Here is a 26,332-nt window from a genome sequence, read left to right as displayed (position 1 = left end):
CGATACGTACCGTGGCGAAGCCAAAACCGGAGGCAGCGTATCTCTCCTGGATTCGATAGCTCGTGTCCGCGTTTAATGCAGGAACCGCTTTTTCGGATCACTCCAAAACAACGACGGGCAAATCACGCCGTCTCTGGCGCCAACATGCGAGGCGTGTGTCTGGCTATCTATAGAATGGCTGTGAGGTTCAATTCAATAATAATAAAGAAAAAAAAAACCACTGCGCGCAGTCCATCTGCGGTATGCGTGCAGAACAACGAAGCAATGGCAACGAGTAGCTAGCCGAATGGGCACGTTAACCCGGTCCGTCAAGAGGAAGATAAGATTGAAAGCAAAGTACTAAAGAAAGAAACGACGAAGCTTGGCCGGAGAGAGAGAGCAAGGGACTGTCAAATGGCGCCCAACATCCTGATCTGCATTCCGCCACTTCCGCGGGTATTCAACGCACGTCCCATCCCGGTATTCGAGAGCCGTCGGAGAGCGACTCGTGCGAGATGCATTTCAGAAGACGGGACGAGCGAAAATCAAAGCAAGAGAAATAAGTATTACACGCAGATAAGAAGAGAAGGAATGAATAAGTGACGACGAGGGCGACGAACTAATAAAACGGAGCTCGGTGGGTGTCCCTTGCTGTGGACGTTCGGGGAACATGACGTACACCGGAGGCACATATCTCGACACCTGCGCGGATGCATACGCCTCGTGTGTGTTATCCGGATACGGGTTATTATGTGATCGGACAGTTTAAATGAGACTATCTTAAACGATGCACACGTGGTTCCGGCAGAGGTTGGAGGATCGGAGGGAGAAGTCGATTTTATTGAGAAGCGGGTTAGCTAATAGCCCGGCTATCGAGAAGCCATTCAGGCTGGCAACGTGTGAGACAAATTTATTGATTGATTGGTATGTGGGGTTGAACGTCCCGAAACCCCCATATGATTATGAGAGACGCCGTAGTGGAGGACTCTGGACATGTCGACCACCTGGGGTTCTTTAACGTGCACCCAAATCTGAGCACGCGGGCCTACAGCCGTCGCAGGTGGGATTCGATCCCGTACACCTGAGGCACGTACCTCAGCAGCCGAGTACCTTAGACCACTGTGGCGGGGCGTGTGAGCCAAACCATGGAGCGACGGTAGAACGCCAGGCACGGGGTTGAAAGAAAGGGACAATGAGGAAATACAGGAAATGTTAGGCACGATTACGTTACCCAGGAGTAAAGAAAAAAAAAAGTCACAGCATATCCACGGAATGAATGATGATGAGTGGGGTGAAGCGCCGTCAGTCCGTCCTTGCTTCCGTCCATACGTGCACCCGTTTGTGCGTCCGTCCATGCTTCAGTTCGTGCGTGCATCCGTCCGTCCGTCCATCTAGTGAACACTTCAAGTACCGCCATCTCACTTCCTTTTTATCATATGTTTATAATGTACAAGTACCGCCATCTAGCGGACAATCCAAGGACTAAACGACAGTAGGTACCACATTTTTGCCGCCAGTGCTTTGTTAACACCGAGAGCGTGATAACGACGCAGTGCTACGTTTTTCATAAGGTTTACGCATGCGGATATGTGTCCGGGGGCGGGTATGTGCCACTGATATGCGGGTATGTGCCACAGGTTCCACTACGACAACGGGGGACGCACAAGCCACGCCATAAAGAGCTTCGCCCCTAAAAATTGTCACAAGAGCTGTTGTCACCTCTCGAGTAATACTGATACCAAAAAAAAATGGCTTCTTCTCTTGAAACTCGTAAAGCTGACATTGATCTGTCCAGATTTCATGTATTTGTTTTTGTTTCCATGCAGCTTGTCAATGCAAATTGCCAATTGGGTTCGTGCACTTAATGTGCCCCGCTTGTAGAATAGGTGAGGACGCCTCCACCCCTAAATGTAAGCAGGTGTCGATGTGCGACAACGTTCGGAGTTTTACCGATACAACCAACGACCCTTTAACGTACTTATTACGACTATGAAGAAAGGTAATGAACTTACCGGCTATCTTTACTTTCTTTACTCGACATGTGCAGGTCCACGGCCTCTCATCGACGATTAATGACAGTATCTTTTCCGAGAAACCTTTATGGGCATTTAACCATTGTTTATCTCGGCCAATGAGCCTATACTTCCATTACTTTATCAAACTCCACACCTCTTAGAGGTCTTCAATATGGTGGATGCCAGCCCTGTAATTCCCAGTAGACGTTCTCGCAATGTTACAGGGGGGGGGTGGTGATTCTACTAATGAGGTATATAGCAGTTAGCACAACGGCTTGAATAAAGAGACGAGAAAAAAAAATCGCCAGGCCTGCTCGCAACGCGCAGCACAGTCACAGCGAAAGCATGAAGAGCGGTCTTTCAGAGTCTTTTCTAAACACTCTTTGGGTAAATGCTAGAAGCAAACTTGCACGGTACCCACTACGCCATAAATAATCTGGATGTCTGCATAGTAGGCCGGCATTTACTATGCTACCCTTCGTCATTCTTCGGAGAAGCGTGATTGATTGATGTGTGCGGTTTAACGTCTCGAAACCCCCATATGATTATGAGAGACGCCGTAGTGGAGGACTTCGGAAATTTCGACCACCTGGGGTTCTTTAACGTGCACCCAAATCGGAGCACACGGGCCTACAACATTTCCGCCTCCATCGGAAATGCAGTGGCTGACGACGATGGAGGTTTACGCCTGAATTGGGTATATGTGCCACAGTTAATAGGTGACGGAGAACACGCTTTTGTAGTGTGTTGGAGCATTGGAGGACCCACTCGTTACGTGATTCGCATTGTGTGACGCCTGGTTGTTCATTTGCTGTTCTAAAACGCTTCATTACTCACACAAACGTGATTTTTTTCCCGACATCACGCCTGCATAAGGCAAGTTTACGGAAGAGACCCAAGTACCGGCGTGGCTCCGCGGTAGAATACTGGGCTGCAAGGCAGTGGATGGTGGTGGTGATAACATTTTTATTTATTTATTTACATGAAATTTTCTGCGGAGAAGCTCCGAGTAGTCGGACATACTTGGCTTGCCGTGGGGGGGCCCTTAGTCCAGGGCTCCGCTTGCAGCAGCCGCTCTGCGGGCCCGGTTGATCAGGCTCAACTGATCTTCCAGGTTCTCGCTGGCCAGCAGCTCCTCCCATCGCTCCGCTGTTGGATTTTGTACTGGTTGTAAGGCTGTAATGGCCTGACACTCCCACGTGACGTGGTACAGAGTGGCTTTAGCTGAACACCATGGGCAGAGAGGAGAGTATGCCGAGGGGTGCATTTTACTCAGGATGTGCAAATTTGGAAACGTGCCGGTTTGAATTTGCCTCCAGCTGACCGATTCCTCTTTATTTAGTGTTCGGTGTGGTGTCGAATAAGCTTTCCTAAGTCCTCTGTAATGGTTTAGAATGGCCGAATAGTCGCAAGGGACCGGAACGAGTTCCTCAGGGGCGGAGTTGGAAGGTGCTCGGCTCGCATACCCTCGAGCTACCCTATCCGCTGCCCGATTCCCCTCCAGTCCCATGTGGCCCGGAGTCCATATAATCCGATGCCAGATTCTGAGTGGATGTGTAATAGAATGCTCGCCAGTGTCTGTAACGCTCATGATGACGCTGAGAGCGGGTTGGCTGATGCGCCCCTGTAGGTAGTTGCGGCAAGCTGCTTGAGAGTCCGTGAGAACTGTCAGCGACCTTCGTTGTCTGTAGCCGAGGGCGAGAGCGAGCGCGATGGCAGTTTCTTCAGCATCGGTGATGTTGCGGCACCGCACGGAAGCGCTGGTACGTTCTGTGAGTGTGTGGTCCACGACTGTGGCAACAGCCTTATTGTTTGCATGGTCGTAGTTGGCGGCGTCAACATAGTACGTAGTGTTTTTGTGTGCATAAGTTCGCTCGAGGGCTTCCACTCTGGCTTCCCTCCGGCCCTGATGTAGTCGGGGATCCATATTGCGGGGGATGGGAGCGACCTTATAAGTGGCACGAAGTTGGTCCGGAATGGGCTTGCGACGAGCTGCGTCGTGAAACTGGCTGATGTAGCCGAGGCGTAGGAGCAGGTCACGGCCTGTAGGTGTTTGCTTGAGCCGTTGCAGTTGTGTGGCGAGTTGCGCTTCACAAAGTTCTTCAAAGGTGTTGTGTAGGCCCAATGCGAGGAGCTTGCTAGAAGGAGTACCCGGTGGTAGCTTGAGTGCCGCTTTGTAGGCCTTGCGGAGCATTGCGTCTACTTGGCCCTGTTCGCTCTTGGTGAGGCGTTGGTAAGGCAAACTATATGTCACCCTACTGACCACGAGGCTACGTATGAGTTTCAGGGTGTCCTCCTCGCGCATGCCATGGCGACGAGTGGCTACCCGAGATATCATTCGGGCCACTTGCAGTGTAGTGGTGCGAAGAAGGGAAAGTGTGTGATTCACATGGCGGTTCGACTGTACCCACATGCCTAATATTCGAATGGTGGATTTCTCTGGGATTTGTTTGCCAGCAAGGACAACCTGGAGGCGGGAGCCTTGGTTGTTCTGCGTCGATGATGGGAGCTTGCGTCGATAAATTCGTAGAAGCTCAGATTTTTCTGTTGCACAGGCCAGGCCTCGTGCCTGCGCGTATTGTTCGACGCATGTGGCTGCCTGCTGCAGGTTATATTCTTTTTCTCCAAGGGACCCCCGCGTGGCCCAGACGGTGATATCGTCCGCATACATTGCGTGATGGATGCCATCGATGCGGTGGAGTTCATGTGCCAGGCCAACCATAGCTACATTAAAGAGTAGCGGGGAAATCACTGAGCCCTGCGGGGTGCCCTTGTTCGGAACCTTGATAACATCTGATCGGATGGAGCCGAGACCGACTGTGGCAGTGCGGTCCGTCAAGAAGGCGTGAACATAACTGTGGACGCGCTGCCCACAATGAAGGGCCTCGAGGCCCTCAAGTATGGCCTTGTGGCTAACGTTATCAAATGCGCCCTTAATGTCTAAAGTCAATATAATGTTTTCTCCTTGCTGGGGGGCGTTATCAATGACTTCTTTTAATTGTAGCAGTACATCTTGCGTTGAAAGATGTGCCCGGAACCCGTACATTGAGTGCGGGAAAAGGTCATTGTCTTCGAGGTAATCTTGCACGCGATTAGTGATGACGCGCTCGAAGAGTTTACCAAGGCAGGAAGTGAGGGATATTGGTCGGAGGTTTTCGATCTGAAGTTTTTTGCCCGGCTTCGGTATCATTATGACCTCCGCGTGCTTCCATTCAGAAGGAAGCGTGCCACGTTGCCAATCATCATTGAAAAACGCCGTGATTTCTTGTACGGCGCTGTCGTTGAGGTTCCTGATAAGGGAGTACGTGATTCCGTCTGCCCCAGCAGCTGTGTTGCGATTGCTGCTGCGAATGGCTGCGTAAACTTCGTCCACCGTTATTGGTCGGTCGAGAGTGTCATTGGCACGTCCACGATACGCAGCTTGAGATGCGGGTGGGTAGAAATCGCCAAAGCATTTTCGCTGGACTTGATCCAGCAGCTCATCGTCAGTACCCTCAAAGGCGTGTATGAGGCGCATGACTGACTTATTCGTCTCATTTTTTGTGCGAGTGGGGTCCATCAAAGCGCGCAAAATGTGCCACGTGCGGGCCGTGCCCAATGAGCCTCGAAGAGAGTCGCTAAACTGGGCCCAATTGAGTCGCGCCAGTTCTGTAGCGTACTGCTCTGCCTGAGTGGTGAGTGTCGCGATCCTTAGCTTGAGGCGTCGGTTATGTTTTTGCGTCCTCCATCTGCGGATGAGGCTCCTTCGGGCTTCCCACAGATGTAGCAGATGGCCGTCCACTTCCGGCAGTGCGTGTGTTCTGTTAATGGTGGTGGTCCAACGCTCTCGAATTTCTTTAAGTTGGGTGCACCAGTCGGTGAGGCTTGTGAGGCTGTCGAGTGAATATTCGCTCTCACGACGAAAGGCGTCCCAGTTTGTGATGCGTGCTTCTCCAATAGACCGACGCGCTGCGCTCTCTGTAACTTTTGTGCGGATAATGAAGTGGTCGCTGCCCAAGGATTCCTGCAGGTTGTCCCAGTTATAGTTTGCACGGCCACGGGCGAAGGTGAGATCGGGGCAAGTGTCCCTGCACACACTGTTGCCGATCCGGGTAGGGAACGCGGGATCCGTAAGCAGTTCAAGCTGAAATTTTTCAGTGGCAGCCGCAAGCTGTTTGCCTTTGACATCCGAACGGTTGTAACCCCAGCGTTCGTCGAGAGCGTTGAAGTCGCCGAGCAGTAAGAGTTCTTTTCCCTGGGCCAATCGGCAGGCACCTTGGACGAGGGCATGGAAATCAGTGGTTTTTTGCTTTGGGGCGCTATATACGTTGACAATGATGATACTTCGCTTTTCTCCTTTCTTTTTTTGCCTGAGAACTAGCTCCACAATCACATGTTCTATGTTGGTGTCTGGGATATTGTCTAAGCCAACTGCGGTTAGCGCTTTGTCAATCAGGATGGCCGCTTTGCCCTTTGTTTGACTGTTATAGGACTCATAACCTGAAAATATGGGTGGCGTTCCGGGCTCCTGAAGCGCTATGACATCTGGCCGAGCAAGGTGTGTGTTAATGTACTGTTGGAGGAGGCTCCGCTTTCTGCGGAAGCCGCGGCAGTTCCATTGCCAGACTTCTAAATGTTCGCCAATGAGTGGGGCTGTGCTGCCCATGGTTAATTCGTTGAGTGGAAAGGCGTGGGTATCGGAATCTCGGCTTGCGACGCCGATGTAGGAGTGAGGGTGAGGGCGCTGGGTGTCAATGCGGGGGTAGCGAGGATTTCGGATGCATGTGATTCCAATCCTAGTCTATGGTAACCTTGATCTGTCGTGGCGTGCGAGCTACGAGTGGCCCTCTTCCTGCGTATGTTTTCGCCTGTTTCAACAATTTGCGCCTCGAAGCGTGTCTCGAGAGAGTCGAGGCGTTCTCCGAACTGCATGAATACGGCACTGAATTGTTGCGATAGCTGCTGCGCGAGCGTTGAGAACATTTCGCGTAACTCTTCGCGTGTGACTGTGGTGCCCGACGCAGCAGGAATTGATAGCGCCGTTTTAGGGGTCTTCTGTCTCTTGGGGGAGGTTGGGGGTTTTTTTTCGGGGGAGTCGGGCGGCGATCCAAGACGCGCCATTAGGGCATGAAGTTGAGAGCTGTCCTTTGCTTGACGTGCCCTGACGGCCGCCAGCTCCTGTTTGAGTTTTATGTTTTCCGCGAGAAGGTGTTCGTATGCGGTGGAAAGGGTATTGAGTGGAGCGATGGGAGGATCTACATTTGCTGACCAGCTCACCTTATTGTCGGCACCGGCTGATGGAGTGGGATTGGGCTTCTCATTATGCTTGCTGGAGGCGTGCTGGGACTGTTGACAGGTGGGTTGTTGCTGCTGCTGCCCCTTGGTCATCTGGTTCTTCGGATGCTGTCGCTGCTGTGGCTGCTGCTGTTGGCCAGGTTCCACAGAAGGGAGGGGCGGGAAGGACTGTGACCTCGAGCGTGAGCGGGAGTGGCTGCACGAGGTCTCGTTTTCCTTGCTGAACCACCTACGTTTGGGAGTGGGTGGGTTACGATGTGGGTTGCGGCCCCTGGCTGGTGCTGCCGGTTGAGGAGGTGGCCGTGGGCGCGGGGCCTTCAGTCTCTGAGAGCACTCTTTCGCGCCCGTTAAGTGGGCATCTCCACACAAGTGACATTTGGGAGCACAGGGGTGACCGTCAACGGGGTTGAGGATACCACACTGCCGACACACGGGAGTGTTTGGCGTGGGGCATACGTCTGAGCGGTGCCCCGGTTGTAAGCAGACTTGGCAGGCTTGTCGCGTCGGCTTGTACGGATGGCAGGCCACCTCCCCACCGTAATACAGTACATATCGGGGCAGAAGGGGGCCTTCAAAAGTGATCACGGCAGATTTGGTAGAACCAAGCATTCGTGCACTGTGCACTGTCACTCCCTGCGTGCGCACGCGGAGGTTGGCGGTGAGTTCTTCCGGAGTCGTGCCAGGGTCTATCCCATGAATAACTCCCCGCAAGGTGCCCTCAGGGGCCGCCACATAGGTATTGAATTCGTGGGTCTTCCTCTCAAGCGTGAGGGTGGTGATCCGACGAAGAATTTCGGCCGTCTCAACATGTGGCGTGCTGGCAATGATGATGTTCGATCCGGGGCGAGTACGTATAATGAAATGATCACCTGTACAATGTTGTCGTGAATTGCCCGCCAGTGCTACGGCTCGGGAGATTTGATGCGTAGTGAAGTTCCGAATGGCCAGGCCTTTTTTCGGGCGCATGATGATCTTTATGTCCGTGCGTGGAAGCGGCGGCAGCTTCCGTCGTAGCTGGCGCGGCTTCGTTACGGGTGGTGGTGTTCGCGCCGGTGCGACGCCGGCCGCGTCTGCCTGCGCAGCAGGAGTGCTCGCAGCCGCAGCTGCCCCGGCGTTGACGTGTCTGGGCGGAGTGCTTGCAGGACCGGCCGGCTGCATCAATTCCGCTCGAGCTTTGTCGAACTTTTTCTGGCGTTGACGCTGGCGACGGGAAATCGCCAGTTTCCAGTTGGCGTCGGTGTCGCTCGCCGGTCCCAGCGATGCAGACGATGTAGGATGGTGCACGGCAACTTCATCTTCGCTTGCCGAGGTGAGCTCGTCGAGGTCGAGAGATTCCATGTTAACATGGGTGTCATTGGGGCCTGATGCAGGTTGAACGCATCCGGTAGTAGTCACGTCAACAGTTGGCGTAGTGCTAGCGTCCATATTGTTGTGGAAGGGGTCCCGCCGTTAGGCCTAGTCACCCGTACTCGCACAGGCGAGCTGGGTCGACGCTTAGGCCTAGCGGCCCAGCGCTCACATGGGTTCTTCTGAAGGCGATAGAAAAAAAATGGAGAAGCTCTACAGCCTCGGGAAGGGTGTGCGGTTCCCCGGACAGTTAAAACTTGATGATCCGACACAGTGCCGGCGACGATATCGAAGTAATCCGGTCAACGAGAGCACACGTTCGGCGGAGCGCATGCGACGCGCGTCCGCTCGCTCCGGCGTCCAAGCGCGTCTCCCCAAGGCAGTGGACCCGAGTTCGAATCCCACTGTGTCACCACATGGCTGTGAAATTTTGATTTGAGTTTCCTTTATTTCGTGCGATAGTGGTTACGGACACCGGCGGCGGCGGCGGTGAACTACGGCACCGCGCATGACCCCTGTTGTGATCTCATAACAGCTTTTGCTGTAAATACTTGATTTATGTACGGAAATACTAATCGTCCGATTGATCGATGAAGAACATCCTACAAAAACTTGGCACTCGGTGAGTGCCGTCCTGAACGCACTCAAGAATCCCTATTCAATCCTCCAGTGAGTGGCTTCAATATAAATCGCGTGGTTTTTCAGAAGTAAACAAGCAAAAAAAAAAAAAAACAGCGAAGTTTGAAAGTGCGCACGATAGCAGTGTAGAAGATTTTACATGGCACACATTGGGCTGGTATAGTAATGATTTCTTATCGCTTATACTGTGGCGTGAACTAGGTTATGAAACGACGAATCCACCAATCCAGCCATCTTCATGCGTATACGGTCACCATAGCAGTGCTAGTTTAGTAGAAGATACAAGTCTCACAAATTTGAGGCCCATGGGATGCCTTCAAACCCTCCCACAGTAGAGTATCTAGTACTCTAAATCGTTACCCCCTTTTTCTAAACACACACAAAACAGCCCAATGAGGTGCACAGAAACCGATCCCTAATATAGTCCATGCAGTCAGCAGGTTACATGGAACAGGTGCTTAATTCGCCATTGAAAACAACCTGCTGGCTTAAGAAAAAAACTCGCAATCACAACAAGCGGGTCGGCTCGAGAAAGGGTGCGTCCACAGCAGCTCAGGCGGAGTGTTGGCGGGCCACAGCAGCAGCTGTGCAGCTGTGCCGCGGGGTGACCTGTCCGCAAATAAGTATGCGCAACGCCCTGTGCGTGGTCTCACTCAGGGAAGGGAGTCGCCCGGCTCCTTGGCGCGTCCACAGCGCCATCGGCGCTCGCAAAAACAAGCTGACTCGTTCGGCGACTGCCTCACAACCCTATCTTTCATTCGAATCACGGTGATGACGAACCCTCCCGCTTCAGACCACTATTTTTTGCATTTTTGTTTATTCATAGAGTTCAGTATACGCGCCTTACCGCAGGGCAAACGTTACACCACAAGCGCCAGCGGGAGGTCTGGTCTCTTCGTTAAAATTCACAACCCTTGTAGGCGGTTGGCTACGAAGGAGACCGCTGTGGGGAAAAGAACGCGATAAGAGAGTCGTCAGCGAATCTCGGTGCATGCCCGTGTTGTCCGGGCCACGAGCCACTAAAGAGACAGGGATCGCGCGCTCGGAAATTCCGGTGGCTCGAGCGCGCACACAGATGAGGCCGAGGCTCCTATACGAGCGCGACATGAATGTCTCGGGCAGCCACGGTGGCGACAATGCGCGCCCTCTATTCGGACAAACCCCGATCCCGCTTAGGTCAGTCACGAAATAATAATAATAAAGCGGACGGGAGGTCTTTCCTCAAGCTAAATATAATGAATACCACGAACCTTTTCTTCCGAAACGCCTCACGGAATACCTGTGCGTGGTCTCGCCCCCGTATCTGAGTGCATCGCGCTTACAGGGCGTGGTTCGTCCCGGCACGCGAATGGTTTGCCCTGTCGTTTCCTAGGTGAAGGTTGGGCCCCGAAGACACTGTTGAAGGCGTGTTCCGAAGGGAAAAAGATTAAAAAAAGAGAGAGAGAGATAAATGCCCGTGGTTGTCAAAGGAGAAATACGCCGTCTCGCGCTGCCGGACACACACGTTGCGGCGCGGCCTCTTCTCTGCGGGAAACCCAATAAATAGGAAACCGCACCTCCGGATCGGCGCGTCGTTGTCTTCCACGGATTCCGATTGAACGCTCGAGTCGACCTGGCTTTATAGGCGCCCCGCAGGAACAGCCACCGCGTATCACCGAACGATGGTTGGATTGAGGTCTTCTCCTTCCCCACGGACTCGTGCCGGCTGTGGCTGCAGCCAGTACTCGCTAGCGCGCGTGTGTACATCGACAGTGGCTCGGGGGATTAGCGCCGCTTGCCGTAATCCTTATCCTCACCCAACAAGGGCCGCGCCCGACAGCGCGACCCGGACGCGAAGAATGGCCCCAGCGCGACGTCCGCAGCTCTGGCGCCGCTCCCGCGCCGCGCGAACCGAAAGGACAAGCCGCTGAGCTCATGCAGTGAGTGAGAAAGAGAGGAGCTTCGGACAGACGCGCAGCCTATCTAGAGACAAGCCGAGCGGCGGCTGTCGGTCTCCGCCTTAGCCTTTTTGCAATTTGCATAATAATAGGTCCCCCGTATACGTAACAAAGCACGCCTCTGTCGTTCGGGAACGGACCACGTGCGTGGCTGTATAGAGAACCGCGCGTGGAACCCAAGTTCGATCGGCGCTTAGTGCTCCAAAATCCAGGTGCGTTTTTCGAGGGCTGGCCGAAGCCGCGCGAGAGTGCAGTCATCTGGTCTCACCTTGGCACGAGCAAGCACGGCGCACGAGCAGCGCTCCGCTAATGAGCAGCCTTTTCTTTTTCATTTTTTTTTGTTCATGCACGGCGCCACAAGCATCTACGCGCGCTATGCGACCGCGAGAACTGAGCCAGCCGCCGCCGCCGCTTCCTCGGTGCTCTCGCATCGCGCGCCCTTGAATTGGTCTCCAAGTGCGTGGACAGCTGTTTTTCCCAGCAACTGCAGGGACTGCAGGCGCCGCGGTCACATTCCGCAGTAGTTTCCTGCCCCGCTTTCTTAAAGCGACCGAAAGCTTAAGCTATAGAGAGAAACACACACAGAAACAAGTGAAAGCTCCTTCGCACGCTCGGCAGGTGCCAAAATATTTTCGCGCTTCATGATGTTTACGTAGAGATACACATAGTCTGCACAGAAGGCAATCAATAATGCTTGGATGGGATGGATGAAATGAACCTCATTTCGTCAGAAAGCAGGCCCGGACGATTCCGTGTTAGATGGCGAAAGCCCCGGTCTTGCGCTCGCACGCACACAAGCACACCCACCTGGTTTAATGTTCGTCGGCATAGTTGTGTGAATAGTACGGGTAAGCTTGCTACTTCCGTTTCGTCATCAGCATGGTATAAAAATGATAAAAGGAAAGTCATAGAGGTTGTGGAACATGAGCCAGGATCGACGATGCGTTGTAGAAAGTGAGCCGCCGATCGTCTATCTCCTGGGCTTTATATGTATAGTATATAGACATCTACGGCAGGACTATTCACAACCAAGCCCTGTTCTCACGGCCACAAAAATAGTGTGTGCGCGTGTGTGCGTGCGTGTGTGTGTGAGTGTGTGTGCGTGTGTGTGCGCATGCCTGCGTGTGTGTGAGTGTGTGTGAGTGCGTGTGCGGGTGTGTGTGAGTGCGTGTGTGTGAGTGAGTGTGTGTGTGAGTGCGTGTGCGTGTGTGTGTGTGAGTGTGTGTGTGCGTGTGTGTGCGCATGCCTGCGTGTGTGTGTGTGTGAGTGCGTGTGCGTGCGTGTGTGAGTGCGTGTGTGTGTGAGTGCGTGTGCGTGTGTGAGTGTGTGTGTGCGTGTGTGTGCGTGCGTGCGTGTGCATGTGTGAGAGTGTGTGTGTGAGTGCGTGTGTGTGAGTGTGTGAGTGTGTGTGTGTGTGCGTGTGTGAGTGTGCGTGTGTGCGTGTGTGTGCGTGCGTGCGTGTGCATGTGTGAGAGTGTGAGTGTGTGAGTGCGTGTGTGTGTGTGAGTGTGTGTGCGTGTGTGTGCGCGTACCTGCGTGTGCGTGTGTGAGAGTGTGAGTGCGTGTGTGTGAGTGTGTGTGTGCGTGTGTGTGTGCGTGTGTGTGCGCGTGCGTGTGTGTGTTTGTGCGCGTGTGTGTGCGTGCGTGCATGTTTGTGTGTGTGTGTGTACGTGCGTATGTGTGTGTCTGAGTGTGTGTGCGTGCGCGCGCGCGTGTTTGTGTGTGTGTGTGTTCGATGATCGCATTCACAGCAAATCTTTGAGTGGTAAAAATAGAGTGGGATTACTTTCCTTGAACGAAGCAAGGAAAAAAAAAAGACAGAAGACGAGGGTAGCGCATAGAATTTCAAGACGAATCCTTCATGCCCACCGTCCACACTGCCAGCATATGTTGGACACGACCGTACAACGGTTCTGCCTCGGAACAGATAACAGAGCGACGGGACGTCCAGAACGGAAAAGCCGGCACATTCCACTCTCCTGATTAATTCTGGCGCTGTTCCTAAATAGCTCCTAGCCTCGAAGCGCGGTCGCGCGAACGAGATAACGACTCGCGGACACAAACAGCTGCGTCAGCAGGCGCTGCAGCACTTCTCTTTAGCATTCAAGCGTCGAGTTTAAACGGAAACTCTCTGCGTCAGGTATACGGAAAGCTGGTGTGCCTTTTGTAGCCCACCTGTTCCATTGTAGTGTTTGCCCCACCGCGGTGGTCTAGTGGCTAAGGTACTCGGCTGCTGACACGCTGGTCGCGGGATCGAATCCCGGCTGCGGCGGCTGCATTTCCGATGTATACGCGAAAATGTTGTAGGCCCGTGTGCTCAGATTTCGGTGCACGTTAAAGAACCCCAAGTGGTCGAGATTTCCGGAGCCCTCCACTGCGGCGTCTCTCATAAACATATGGTGGTTTTGGGACGTTAAACTCCTCATACCGATCAATCAAACCTGTTGTAGTGGCGGTAGCATTTTCTCTAAATTCAGACAATCAGACTTTGAACTATCTTTTGAAGCCGCATTTGGGGCGCAGACGAAATGTTAGCTTTATTTCATTCCAATATTTCAGCGCACTCTTGTAGTAACAACGCGAAGAAACCAATAATCAATACGGACGCAACGCTCTGTCCCCGTTGTTAATCTGTTCTCCGTAATGTGTTGCTACAGTGCGCTAAAATAGTACAATAAGTTACCAAGAATCCGAAGCCTATACGCTCTGTCAAGTTGAAAATATTTTATTCGTACGCGTAGGTGTAGGTATTTGAAGGTTACTAGAAAGCTTATAAAAGGTCCTGAGTACATGAGGTTGCCGTGAGGGCGAGATCACATTCGTACTAAATAGAGTCTCCTTAGCTTCCTTGTAAACAAAGACGTGTATTCTCTTTCTCTGCCTTGCCATTCATTTTGCTGTAATTCCGACTAAGAAAGAGATGAAAAAGTATTTTTTTAACTTCTTTGTTTACTTGAACTCTCCCAAAGACGGGATGGATGAATAGCTAAACAATAAAAGTCGGTCATATGTAAAAAAAGAAAGAAGCTGCAGACAAAGACGAATAATTTCAAGCGTTGCACTAGAAAACTTGAAGCAGTTTCAGGTTTTATATGAACGTATCAAAAAAAAATCACGTAAAAACCTTGCAACAGATACACGCCAATAAAATTCCTGCCTGTATAATAACCAATACACTTTTTGTAAAAATTGTGACATCGTAGACTAAAAAGCTTTACGCCTGTTAACGAGGCAGATGGAACGATGTGGAGCACCCTTCACATACAGTCGACCGGGGCTTTAAACTTGAATTACGATGCGGGAGCATCAACCTGACTGAGTATATTATTTTAAAAAACTCGTTATATATATGTCAAGAGGCTCCTCCAAATTGATTACTCATATTAAGCCGCTTGCGTATGTCTTGCGTTTTAAATAAAAAAAAGATAATTTTGTGTTAAGTCACATTTTACTTGCTCTAGTTGCTACAAGGAACAAGATAACGAATATTGGAAGCGTCGAGCTGTGTTCGAGGCTTCGAATGCCTGGAAATTTCACACAGTTAACACAACTGTAACATGTCGTGTCCCAGTAAACGCGGACGACTTTGCGTGGTGCCGCGAAAATCGGCATTTCATTTTATTTCAGCGAGTGTGTATGTGCAGTAGCTTCGCGCTATCTGCCCAAAACTGCTATGACATTCGCTTATCTGACTTGAGAAAACGTTGCCAACGATTAAGCCATCAACGTGCTCCGTGCGCACGTGCAGTTTGCCGTTACTCGCAGGCTTACCTTTTCAAATATACCGAGCTCTGCTTTGCGATAAGTGTCTCTTCGAGCTTTGACGTAACGTTGAGAGGCGGTAGTTGATGTAGAAATTGTAATACGAAACTGTGGATCTTCGTGGATTCGAGAGTGTGTTCAGCTGCGCACGGCTATCGGATCCTACGGTGGCTAATACTTGGAATTACGTTGAATCAAGATTCAATTGCGATACAGCCAGACGACAGCTAAGCGAGGGAGGTGGATACAGAGCGTTATCGCTAGCAAAATCAATCTCATTTTAAGACTGAAAATAGGCAAAATCGATCTCCTTTTAAGCCTGCAAATAATTAGTTCGATGCTCACACTAAGCACGTTGCAAAGTGCCGTCGCGGGACGTGCGCGAAGAAAGGCCATAGGCTGGGAGAGCTCCTTGAAAACATGCAAGATACGATCAAGTATGCCGTTGATCGAGTGCTTCGCGGCAAAGTACGACGTCTCTGTCGAGTGGAATATACAGATTGAGGAATAAAAGTCCGACCTCTCTACCTGTGTTTTCTTCACCCTACTTTTTCTACACAAGACCAATCGCATACACGTGTGCGATACCCACGACAAAAATCAACAATAATCAAAACGGGATTCTATAGCTAAAGCCGCCTGAATAGAGCACGTTTGCATATGTATACGGTGAGGCTGCAGTCGCATTTGTTACGGCCCCCCAAGCCTTATAGCCGACGGGCACGGAGACGACAAATTCGTGAACGCGTCAGTGATTTCACTTAGCTCGCTTGCGTACGATGTACGGGGGAAGAATAAATCCCACCTTAATCGCCGTCGATCTGAATACTGCCGTTATTCGCCAGAAAAAAGAAGAAGTAGAAGAAAACACTTTGTATGCGGCGGTTTTTAGCGGTCCTCTACCATGCTTAATTCGTTCATAGCTTTTCATTTTGTTTTCGTGCTCTTCATTTAACTATCTGCACGACCTTGCAATCCAGGCGTCCTTGCGAGAAATGTGGGTTCTTCTTGTTTTCTTCTTCGAACGGCGGCGTGCACTGACAGGGGTAAGCGATGCGTAGAACTGCAAAGTGAGTGAGTGGGCAAAGTGTCTCGGCGGAGACCTTGGTCCCGCGCGGTGCGCGAGTGGATAAGATGAACGTTCTGGGACGGCGTCCAAGCGATCGTAACGGCGCTCAATGCATAGCGCTGTAGCTATTCACAGTCAGATATTGTCGCAAAATACGAAATAAGCAGAGAGCTCGCAAAGAAAGACGATGGAGGGGGGGGCGAATTCGTTATCCAACTGTCGCCTAACCTCGGTGTATATGTGCCACTCTGCCAATAAAATGTTGCTCCAGGGCTAGCTGCAGGGATTAGGATACGTGGCCAAATTGGCTGCTTAGTCGCATAAGTAGTTGATACAAAATGTTCACGGGTAAAATATTTCAAGCCTTAATTCTGTCATGTCTACCGTTTTTTTCATTATTTTTCTTGTATGATTGCTCCAGGTTGGAATAGCAATAAGAAAACCTACTAGAGTATAATTCCGACTTAACAAAAGAAAAAAGATAAAAGCCTAAATTTCAGTGTTTTCACGTGGCTGAGCCACGATATGACTACGAGGAGCACCTTACTTTGGTAATCTCGATTAATCCTGGCTACTTAAGCTTTCTTAATGAACAATTATACGTCTACGTACGTTGGCATCTAAATGCGTATACACATTGCGCCCTTGAGGTTAGCATAGCAACGCCACCACGTAGGTAAGAAAACAAGTAATATTAACATCGATGTTGGTAAAACCGTGTTCGTCACCGCCAACTTCGTTCCGCTTTTTGCCCACGTAGCTGTGAAGTCATCGTGACGTACACGATTTTCTCAAACTAAGCCAAATATGCGTATCGAGGGTGAAGTCCCGTTCTCGAGATTATAACCCTGTACTAAAAGTTGCTCCTTATTTGCCAGCCAGGAATATGGGAGTGCCAGACGGTGCAATCATGCGTCTATATACCGTAGCTCGCGTATTGATAACGTTGGAAAAGTTCGCTTTATCTTATAGATGGAAACTAATGGTACACTTTGTGATATTGAGGAGGCGGCAACAACACTGCCGCGCACGCGCCGTTCACTGCGACTTTAAGGAGCATTTATAAGCAGTCATAGATAACTTAGTGGAATTATAGCGAGGGCACGTCATTCGTATGCCGTAATTAGGGCTGACACCTGTTCGTGCGGCCGTGGTGCCTTACAGGGAAGGCGAAGCTCGACGATAACGTGGCAGGCGAACACGTATTTCGAGCAAGTCTTATCGCGAAGAAATAGCGTAGACTTCGACGCGCCCCACAGTTTAATAAATGACCGGTGAGAAGCTATGTACGCGCAGAGCGGACAATCGGCCGCTGCGTGGCTCCACTGTATGCGGCCCGGCCCTCAGACAGATCCATAGGGGCACCGGGGGTATACGGCTTAATTAAAGCGCTCTGTCGCTCGCGCGCTGCCATTAGCATGTTATATATGCCTAAAAGGCAAATCGTTTTGGAACGTGTACTTAGGGCATTCTATCTGATGACCCAGAAATACTGGCGCGCCGTAACCCATAAAGCACGGCCACCGAAGGAATCAGCCTCAGTTGGCAGTGCACGGCCGGCGTAACCCTGGGAACAACGCCTCAAGCAGCGAGCTAATACTTTACAATTATAGCAGCATGCGGTGACTGTTGGAAGCTTGGCCTCTAAGGTGTCTTGAATTCCAACAGCGGACGTATTTATCGGGTAAACTTGGAAGAAGCAAATTAGAGCCTGGACTACCTCAAAGTAATAGCAGGCCGGGACATTTGATTTTTTGGATTGCTATTTCTATCGTGACACTGTGTGCTTTGTATGCACACAGTGAAGGAACTAAGTTTACAGACCATGTGATGAACGACAGACGTTACTGAGAGGTACAGGCCCATTGGCTGAAATATTACTCTTCAAAAATTTGCACGTCATTGACAGAAGTGTTTGCTGCGTAAGCTTGTTTTCCTTCGTATGAGCAATAAAGCAAGTGGCTTTTTTTAAATTAGCTGACTGTGCAGCCTTCTCACATTTGATCACACGTACGTAAGCCAGCAAAGTGCTACGATAAACTTGTTAGCGCAGCAGTAGTTCTTTCTATGTGTGCTGTTAGTTCAGGAGGTGACGTGACGTCGATTTCTGTGAAGTCGCGTTATATTATAGTTACAACCAACGAAAACGTTTAAAAGTCACAGATTAGTTCGCGAGTCTAATCGCAAGAACACTGAGTACAACAGCAGTGGGTGAATCTTTGAATTAATCAGTCTGAAATTGCAATTAGTTTCGCAATAATGGATCTTGAAAAGAAAATAACGTATTGGACATTACTTTGTAGTTATTAAGCAAAGTGAACTACGAAGTTTACAGATCCTGTTCGGTGTAAAAAATATGGCACTGCAAACGTTTACTATAGTACATACACTGCATTTCCTTGTAGACGTCCCAAAACCTCGAGAACTTATTAATTATCTGGAACTGATTTCAATTATCTCGTGGATCGAATCGGCAGCGTAATTAAACAAGAGGACATCGCGTCACCAATCGCATGTGGGGAGGGTGTTAGCATAGCGGTGATAAGAACAAGAAAGCAAGATATACAGAAAGCAACACCCTGACCTGTCACACATCTCTCGCTGAAGGAGAGATGTGTGACAACTACATAATCGTTGCTTTCAAACAGGCAATGGAAGCATCGCGGGGATGAGCTCACTGTACGTGCGTGATCTGCACATCATGCAGTGTCCTCTTTCTTGCACCTAAACCATTTAAAAAGTCATTGCTTCTATGGCGCTCCCTTTTCCCGCTTATTTGTGACTCTGGTTGGAGAGATTGCGAAAACAATGTCTTTAGTAATATCCAATGGCAGACTGACGGATCGAAATGTCTGCACTTGTCAATTGGCATTTGACCTTTCTAACATTCGCATGTCTCGTATAATGTAAACAGACATGAATGCGCGATAAAAATTATCAAGAACAGGTGGAAAACGGCCTGTTTTCTATCTCTGCCCTCCGGACCTAGCACGCGCGATTTCTTAGAATGCAGAAGCACGGCCTCGAAATCTAATCTTATAGGTCTCGCACTTGAGCTGCCTGCCCATCACACACCGGTGTGCACTGCCAATACAATGCAACAGTGAAGTCTTTGGCGGTGGGAATCGTGCTTACTTCGCGAATTCTCCGCTATTTCCCACAATTCGATGAAATGTGAAGTGAGAGCAGATTGCATAGTTTTCGCAGTCGACGTGAAACCAGGACTCTGTAATGTGTGAGCAAGAAAGATGTTTACGGGTGTTGAATCCGCAAGTCTAGTCGCTGTTTTCTCAATGGCGCCGTCATCTTTAACAAAGATTAATATATTTTTATCTACATATATATTATTTTTGTTTCATTAGAGTACTATTACTAGGTTCTTCATGAATAGAGACAAGACAGTCAACATCACATAACGACTGACTTCGAACTACTAAAAAAATTACCCTTGGCCTGTCCCTGTCCCACTAAACCCATCTAGGGCATAATTTCTGCAGTTTTTTCGTCTCGCCGTAAGACAAAAAATGACATATAAACCATGCACGATGGGATGAAACTGAACGACCCCAATAACTGAACTTTTCTGGCATATAAAGACATAGTATGAACGTAACGATTGAACATAACTGTGGCATTATACGGTGCCCCGAATCTTACGATCGTTAAGTGCTGTTACCTTTCTGTAAATTACGTAGCTTTGGGCATATAGGAATGCACGACACCTAGGTAACCGCAGACTGCCGTTAAAACTCTCTCTGCACTACCGTCCTCCGCTTTCATTTTCCCACCTAGTTAAGGACGCCAACGTGAAACGATTTGTATCCCACTATAGGCGTACCGGAATAACAACTGGGACGGTTGAAGGTGCCGGCGTATCTAGAAGTAGTTAGGCCATCGAGTTGACCTATAACGCAGAAACTCGTCGAGGAAAACAAGGTAAAACGAGGAACGGAATGTGCAGAAAACGAATGAGCGTAGACGCCATAGAACAAAAAGCAAACGCATACGGTGGCATTCGGGAGAGATGCCACTCATATACCGCTGTCCCCATGCAGCCGGATGGCGCTATAGCAATGCATGCGCTCGACATTGTCGGTAGGTATGGGGTAAACGAAGGAGAAATAAATTGGTATGGAAGGACTTTGATCGTGGTCGACCATATACGGCACTGCGCGCATGCGCCCTGGCTCCACTTCCGCCTAATCTGGCCCGGGATCTCGGGAGGCACGAGTGCCTCTCTTTGTGGGCAGCACGAGCGGCCGCTGCACGGTCCGCGAGATTGCATATCGAGCACCTGCTTGCGGCCGCCTTGGCCCCGTGGGAGCCCCGAATGCTCACGCACGACGCGCAGGGGGCGCCACGGTGTGGGCCGCGTGCTCAAGCAGATGGCGCATCGAAAGAAAAACAAAATAGTCTCATTTATACACGCGGGACTAGAGCTAGGCAGTCGCTGAGTGCGTACGCGAACTGCGGCCATTTGTTGCTAGCAATGAAAGGCGTAGCCTCCTCCACGCTCACACCGAGGGTCGGGCTGTTCTATATCTTGCTTTCTTGTTCTTATCACCGCTATGCTAACACCCTGACCTGTACGCAACGACGCCCCATTAAGAGCATTTCTCAGATAAGCGCGGTCTATTTTCAAGTCTGATGATTTGTCTTGTCTTTGGCTGTCATGATTGCGGAAGCGCGCTGAAGACGTTCGGTCACCGAACTTCCACCGGACGGTGCGTTTCCGTTTCTTATTTGACACTACCTAGTCGAGCCCGTTCATTTGGAAACCAGAGAAACATATCCCTCATGCACACTATGCACTCACTGAAAGTAATCTAAGTTCGAAATTATGAAATGCTCACATGCTTTCATTTCGTCTAGGCTGTTCTCTGTTCACGTCTGCAAGGAAGCATAATTTGCTATGTAAGCACAAAATAAAGACGCAGTTTTTCGGCAGGATGAAGAAATTTTAATTCCTTATTAGAAAGAACAATGGTGCTTGCTTGTAGCAAATAGCCAAAATAAATATTGTTCTTAAAATGGAGATAAACGCGTAAGTCCGATATAAAGTTTCCTAATCATGTTTAACACTAGCGAGGGAACTCACCTTTTGATGCCTCGGTGACAAGACCTGGTTGTGACGTCAATTCCCGTGACGTCGGCGTGACGTCATGTAAATTGTGGCTCTTCTGCTGATTGCGTGGCTAACAATGATATCTGACTTGCGCATCGCATGCGTTGATCATTCCATACTCTCGAAGCCACGTGATGATGTGGTCTGCATGCGTTATTTCTTAGATATAGCCTACTACCACCAAAAATGTTTGACCACGAAGCTCGCTGACTACTAACTTACAAGAATCGCCATACATTAGTCACCCCTGTGCAGAAACGGAGTTAAGGAAAAACCTATTTAGGGGTGTGTGCTTAACAACATCCTCCAGAGCTAGCGTAGAATTATGTGCGCGAGAGACATAAACGTTTATTAGTTCACTCTATCAATGTGCTCGAGAAATTTCTATAGAGGGGTTGCGTGCTAAACAAGCACCTCATTTCGCAAAAAAAAGGAAGTCATAAGCAGACCCTGTTTTCACTGCAAAGTGTAGATCGCATACTATGCTTGTTGTGTTGCAACACATGCGCACAGTTTTGGTGACTCATTGGTATGTACATGTGTTCTTTCTTTTTTTTTGTAAATAAATATAGTCTCTAGTTCAGCACAGCGTCCTTTTCTTTTTTTCTGTGCGTACGTAACCCGTTGCGCTGTCGATTATTGTACGACGAGCAAGACAAAAATCGGGTACTCACCGGACCCTTCTTCGGGCGTGTCTCGGGGCAAGGGTGACTCGGACGAGTCCTCCGGTTCGGACCTGTCACTGTCCAGCTGGCTGCTCTCGGTCAACAGCTCACTGCCGGTTTCTTCTTCTGGAATGGTGTCCATGTCACTGCCTGCGCCCTCAAGCAGCGCCGCCGAGACTGTGGCTTCCGTGGAGTGTCGCGCTTCACTGCAGCAGCCTTCGACTGCGGCCCGCTCCTCTTCTGGCGGGGGCGGCGGCGCGCCGTACATGCCGGCTGCCACGCCCAGTCCCGGAGCACAGACGTCCGAGTCGGGGCTATCCAGGAGACGACCTTCCATGACGACGTCTTCCGTAGCACGCGCTACGGCGTCGTCAGTCTCGTCTGCGTTAGAAAAAGAGAATTTTTTTTGATGGACACAGGCTTTGACGTCGACAGGCATTGATGTGAAAACCTCAGTACAACTACTAGCCTATTGACCGCAATGTCCGATGAGACAGGGTCAACAGCTTCTGCAAGGACCTTTATAGGCTTTCCGAACCGTACTGCACTGGACACTACACTTTGAGAGAACCACTGTGTTAGGTGGTTATTGTACAATGCATCAGCTCTTTCTCTCCACATCGTCATCATTATCATCATAACACCCTTTCTCTTCCCCCCAGTGCAGAGTAGCAAACCAGAGTGTGCAAGCTCTGGCCGACCTCTCTGCCTACTCATAAGTTATCTCTCTCCTTCGTTGGTTGGTCGCTGGTGGCATATTGAAGGGGAAGAACATCACGTTAACGAAGTCTCTTTTGAACGAACCGCATCGGAATGGCCTGCCTAATACGTCATCACAGCAACAGAAGGCAGATGAATCAAGTACACGTTCATTCATACACAGTCCACACTCGCAGACACAAAAGGCAGGCATCGGCATGTGTCGATCCACGGAATCATAAGTTCTTAATAAGAAATTTTACGGGACATTTTCATAATCTATCAGCGCTCTTAAAAAATACAGATTGACACAAACACAAAGAAAGACCCAGACATGTGATGAACTACAACTGTTCCTTTATTGTTCATTGGCTCCATTTTACTTGGTGTCGCGTAGCATGCCCATGCTATTCGGCTTCAGTGATATATAAATAAAACCAAGAACTAATATATAAAATGCAAAAATGACATTCTTCCGGAATTGAACTCGAGATGGAATGAAAACCTGAGGTGTAGCGGCATGCTTTTCAGAGCATTATACAACAGGCAACCGATACACTCGTCTGTTTTTTTTTTTCAATTCCTATTGTTTTAGGAACTTTTCTTGTTTCTTCTGTAACCACCAACCTCAACTGGAGGTGAAACTTTTGTTTGCATCGACTGTTAAACCGCCTTGCAAGCACACTTGTTGTCGATAAGTGTCGACGCCTGTCACGTTCGCCTTCTGTCAGCGCTAAAATACTTCTCCCTTGGAACACGCGAACGTCTAACGCGTAAAGTGCAGCAGCACTCCCGCCTTATCTTTCAATGGTCAGCTTCTCGGTACGTTGATATTATGCGTGCATTTCTCAAGCGCAATCAACCGTGGCAGTCATAAAGCGAACATAAATCTCTACGCTGAACGTCGTTTCATGCATGCACTATAGCGTGTTGACGACGCTTGCGACAAAACCTGTTATGAAGCCACACGCGATGTTAAACATGTTTTTTCTTATCATATCATAAGCAAATCATTTATAGCGAGTCCAATGGATCATGACTAATAACAACGTGCGAGAAATTTACGTCGAAAAACGCAGAGCTTGAATTCGCGACGATCTTTGAGGATCACAGACTTAGATTCGTATATACTCTGACATACGCTTCTTCCCTAGTTTTTGTTTTTGTTTTTTTTCGCAAGGAAGCACATAGGAAAAAACTCAAGTTTAGAAAGCACATAATATGCACGCTTAAGTATACTGTCAGGTGCTTTTGGTGTTGACAGATATATTGGGGACAAAGTACGAGAAAAGTTGAATGTTTCATATAGGAGGAAGCAACAAAAGGGAGAAGGCAGGGAGGTTAACCAGAAAAATATCCGGTTGGCTACCCTACACTGGGGGTTCAGGGAACGGGACAAAAAAGATGAGAAAGAGGGAAGAGAGGGAAAAGAAAACAAAAGGGGGGGGGGGAGATACTGACAGTAATTTCACTGCAGCGTGTAGAACTCTACCGCATGTCAGAGGCGTTCACACAAGCCTGTCTTTCTCAACGCTAGAGCAAAGTGTGCTGCTGGTAAAGGTGCTTATAACTCAACAAATGTGAGAATACAACACATACGTGTAAAAAATATTTCGCTGCTTCTGTACATTATTGTTGCTGTTTATCAAACTAGTGCTTTACGATAGTGAGAAAACCACACTTTTCTTTCAGAGATCCTTATCCTTAAAAGGCAAGAGTTGTTGCGATGTGCTGACGTGTTTAAAAAGTACAGCCCTATCCTATATCGACTCTGAGCAACACCTCTCAGTGGCACTAGCAAATAAAGAACAAAATATCGTGGTCGCGCGGTGTGCTCTACGAAAGGCAAACGTGGCAGACTGCATGCAATAGTTTCAACGGTATGATGTCACCTACCTCGGTATCCGCCGCAGGAATCCGGCATGTCATCAGCAATCGAGTCCTCGCTGCCGCTAGGCTCGTCAGCCCTGTGAGGAAACACGAAACAGAAAGGCAAGGGCGAAAATGCGTTATCAGACCATAAACACTTGACTTCAAACGGACATTATTTTACTGCGCTCAGCATTGCCCTCGCGATGTTGGAAAGTAAAGAGCGTTTGCGGTGCACCAATGAGATGGATAAGGAGTCGCGCGAGTGGTATACAGGGGTCGGTCAATGCCGACTGCTCGTAAATTGAGGGAGCAAATATGACATGTTTATAAGGCCCGTAAATTGAACACGACGTTGGCATTATGTGGCTGTGTGAGTTTCACCAGGCTGTTATTACGCTTCTCTTTCGGCATACGTCGTGAGCCTATACATTAGTTACGCGGTCGTATCGCGGCCTCTCCGACGCACTTTACGCAAAACTTTCGATTCACTACGATTTCCTATAACGAACTTCAAAACTGCAGTTATAACGGACTTCAATAACGAACTTTCAGTTTGTTACGATCTCTTATAACGAACTTCGGTACTGTCGTTCACGGGTGCTGCAAACCGGTGAAATCCGATCATTATTGTTTTAGTGTGTTTCTGCGGAAAATTTAGGACAAAGGACGGCTTGGCTACTAATTTTCTGTAACGTACGTAAAAGAAAACAACTAACTAACTAATTAATTAATTAATCAGCCAAGTAAGTAAATAAATAAATGAATAGGAATTAAAAAAACACAAAATAAATGGAGGAACCAACATAACAATGCAAATTAGCTAAATAAGGTTTCTATTTTAACCGAAGTGTTGTTCCCTTACAAGTTGTGACTCCAGTTTTATTAAGAACATGCCACTACATACATAAACACACTGATTGTTGTCGCGAACACTTTTGGGATTCTTTGACCACCAAAAAAGTGTTTTAAGATAGTGTTTGCATTTTGCTACAGCTGCACGAACGCCAGGCTACAGGCCCAAATAACTCTTCTCATTCTAGAGGGGCGCTGGTACACAATTTTTACTTTTCGCACCAACATTTTTTCCTTCCTTGCCCTACTATGAGCAAGCAACAAGAACTTCACAGATCGTTCTGTTTTTTTTTAAATCTCCTTATTAACACGCGGGTTCATTCGTGAAGTCCATATCCGGTTGACTGCGTCGAGGTTCCCATCGCTCTGCGGAGTGTTCTCCTACAAGAGGCAGGTTCCAACCACAAATTACAATTGAAATGGAACGGTGGTGGCGACTTTCGTGGTACCACTCGGCGTACGTACAGGGCGCGAGGCATTTTGGCATCAGCACGTTGTGAGAAGGTGACCAACCATTAGGGCAATCCCTTCGGGTTTATTACTTGCTTATACCCTTTTCTCTCATCCTGTTCAACTCTCAATAATAATAATAATAATAATAATAATAATAATAATAATAATAATAATAATAATAATAATAATAATAATAATAATAATATATTATTTACGTTACAAAACAACGTTTTACGTCACAGGCTTGCCTGCGCCGCGAATAAAGAAAGCCTTGAAAGTGCCCTTTCACAACAGCGAATTGCTGGTGTGAGAGAAACCGACCGAAATGTCGGGTAATGAAAAGGAAAAAAAAAGAAAAGAGTTAAACGTACTAAAGAGAAGCCGCCTCACTTTTCCCAGCGCTTCCAAGCAATGGACACGGTGACGCCTACGATAGACATTCGGAAGCAGCGTTTTCGAGACAGTTATGATGGGTGCGGTGTCTGTGTCAGCACACGCACGCACACGCTGGGTCGATGGGTGGTTTGCAGTGCGGCGATATGTCAGCGAAATAATTCGTTCTCTGGCAAATTACACGGGCGTCCGGCAGGCGGAAAGTAATTTCCCTTCCTTGGTGCCACGCCGTGTAAATCGTCAACGCTTTC

The 26,332-nt window shown here is 49.2% G+C and overlaps 1 protein-coding gene across 2 annotated transcripts in view; it reads right to left on the bottom strand.

The window, feature by feature from the left end:
- LOC119159499 (uncharacterized) overlaps positions 1-26,332 on the bottom strand; it is a 230,542-nt gene that overhangs the window by 94,633 nt on the left and 109,577 nt on the right. For both annotated transcript variants that reach the window (XM_075891637.1, XM_075891636.1), the window contains exons 3-4: positions 24,408-24,478; positions 21,822-22,193 (exon numbers count right to left, since the gene is read on the bottom strand). In XM_075891637.1, coding sequence (XP_075747752.1) covers positions 21,822-22,193; positions 24,408-24,478 — 443 coding nt within the window. The remainder of the gene's footprint in view (positions 1-21,821; positions 22,194-24,407; positions 24,479-26,332) is intronic.

This window comes from Rhipicephalus microplus, chromosome 1, assembly GCF_043290135.1.
Source record: "Rhipicephalus microplus isolate Deutch F79 chromosome 1, USDA_Rmic, whole genome shotgun sequence".
Lineage (NCBI taxonomy): Eukaryota > Metazoa > Arthropoda > Arachnida > Ixodida > Ixodidae > Rhipicephalus > Rhipicephalus microplus.
Note: the sequence above shows the minus strand (reverse complement) of the source record. Positions and strands in the feature narration are given on the sequence as shown.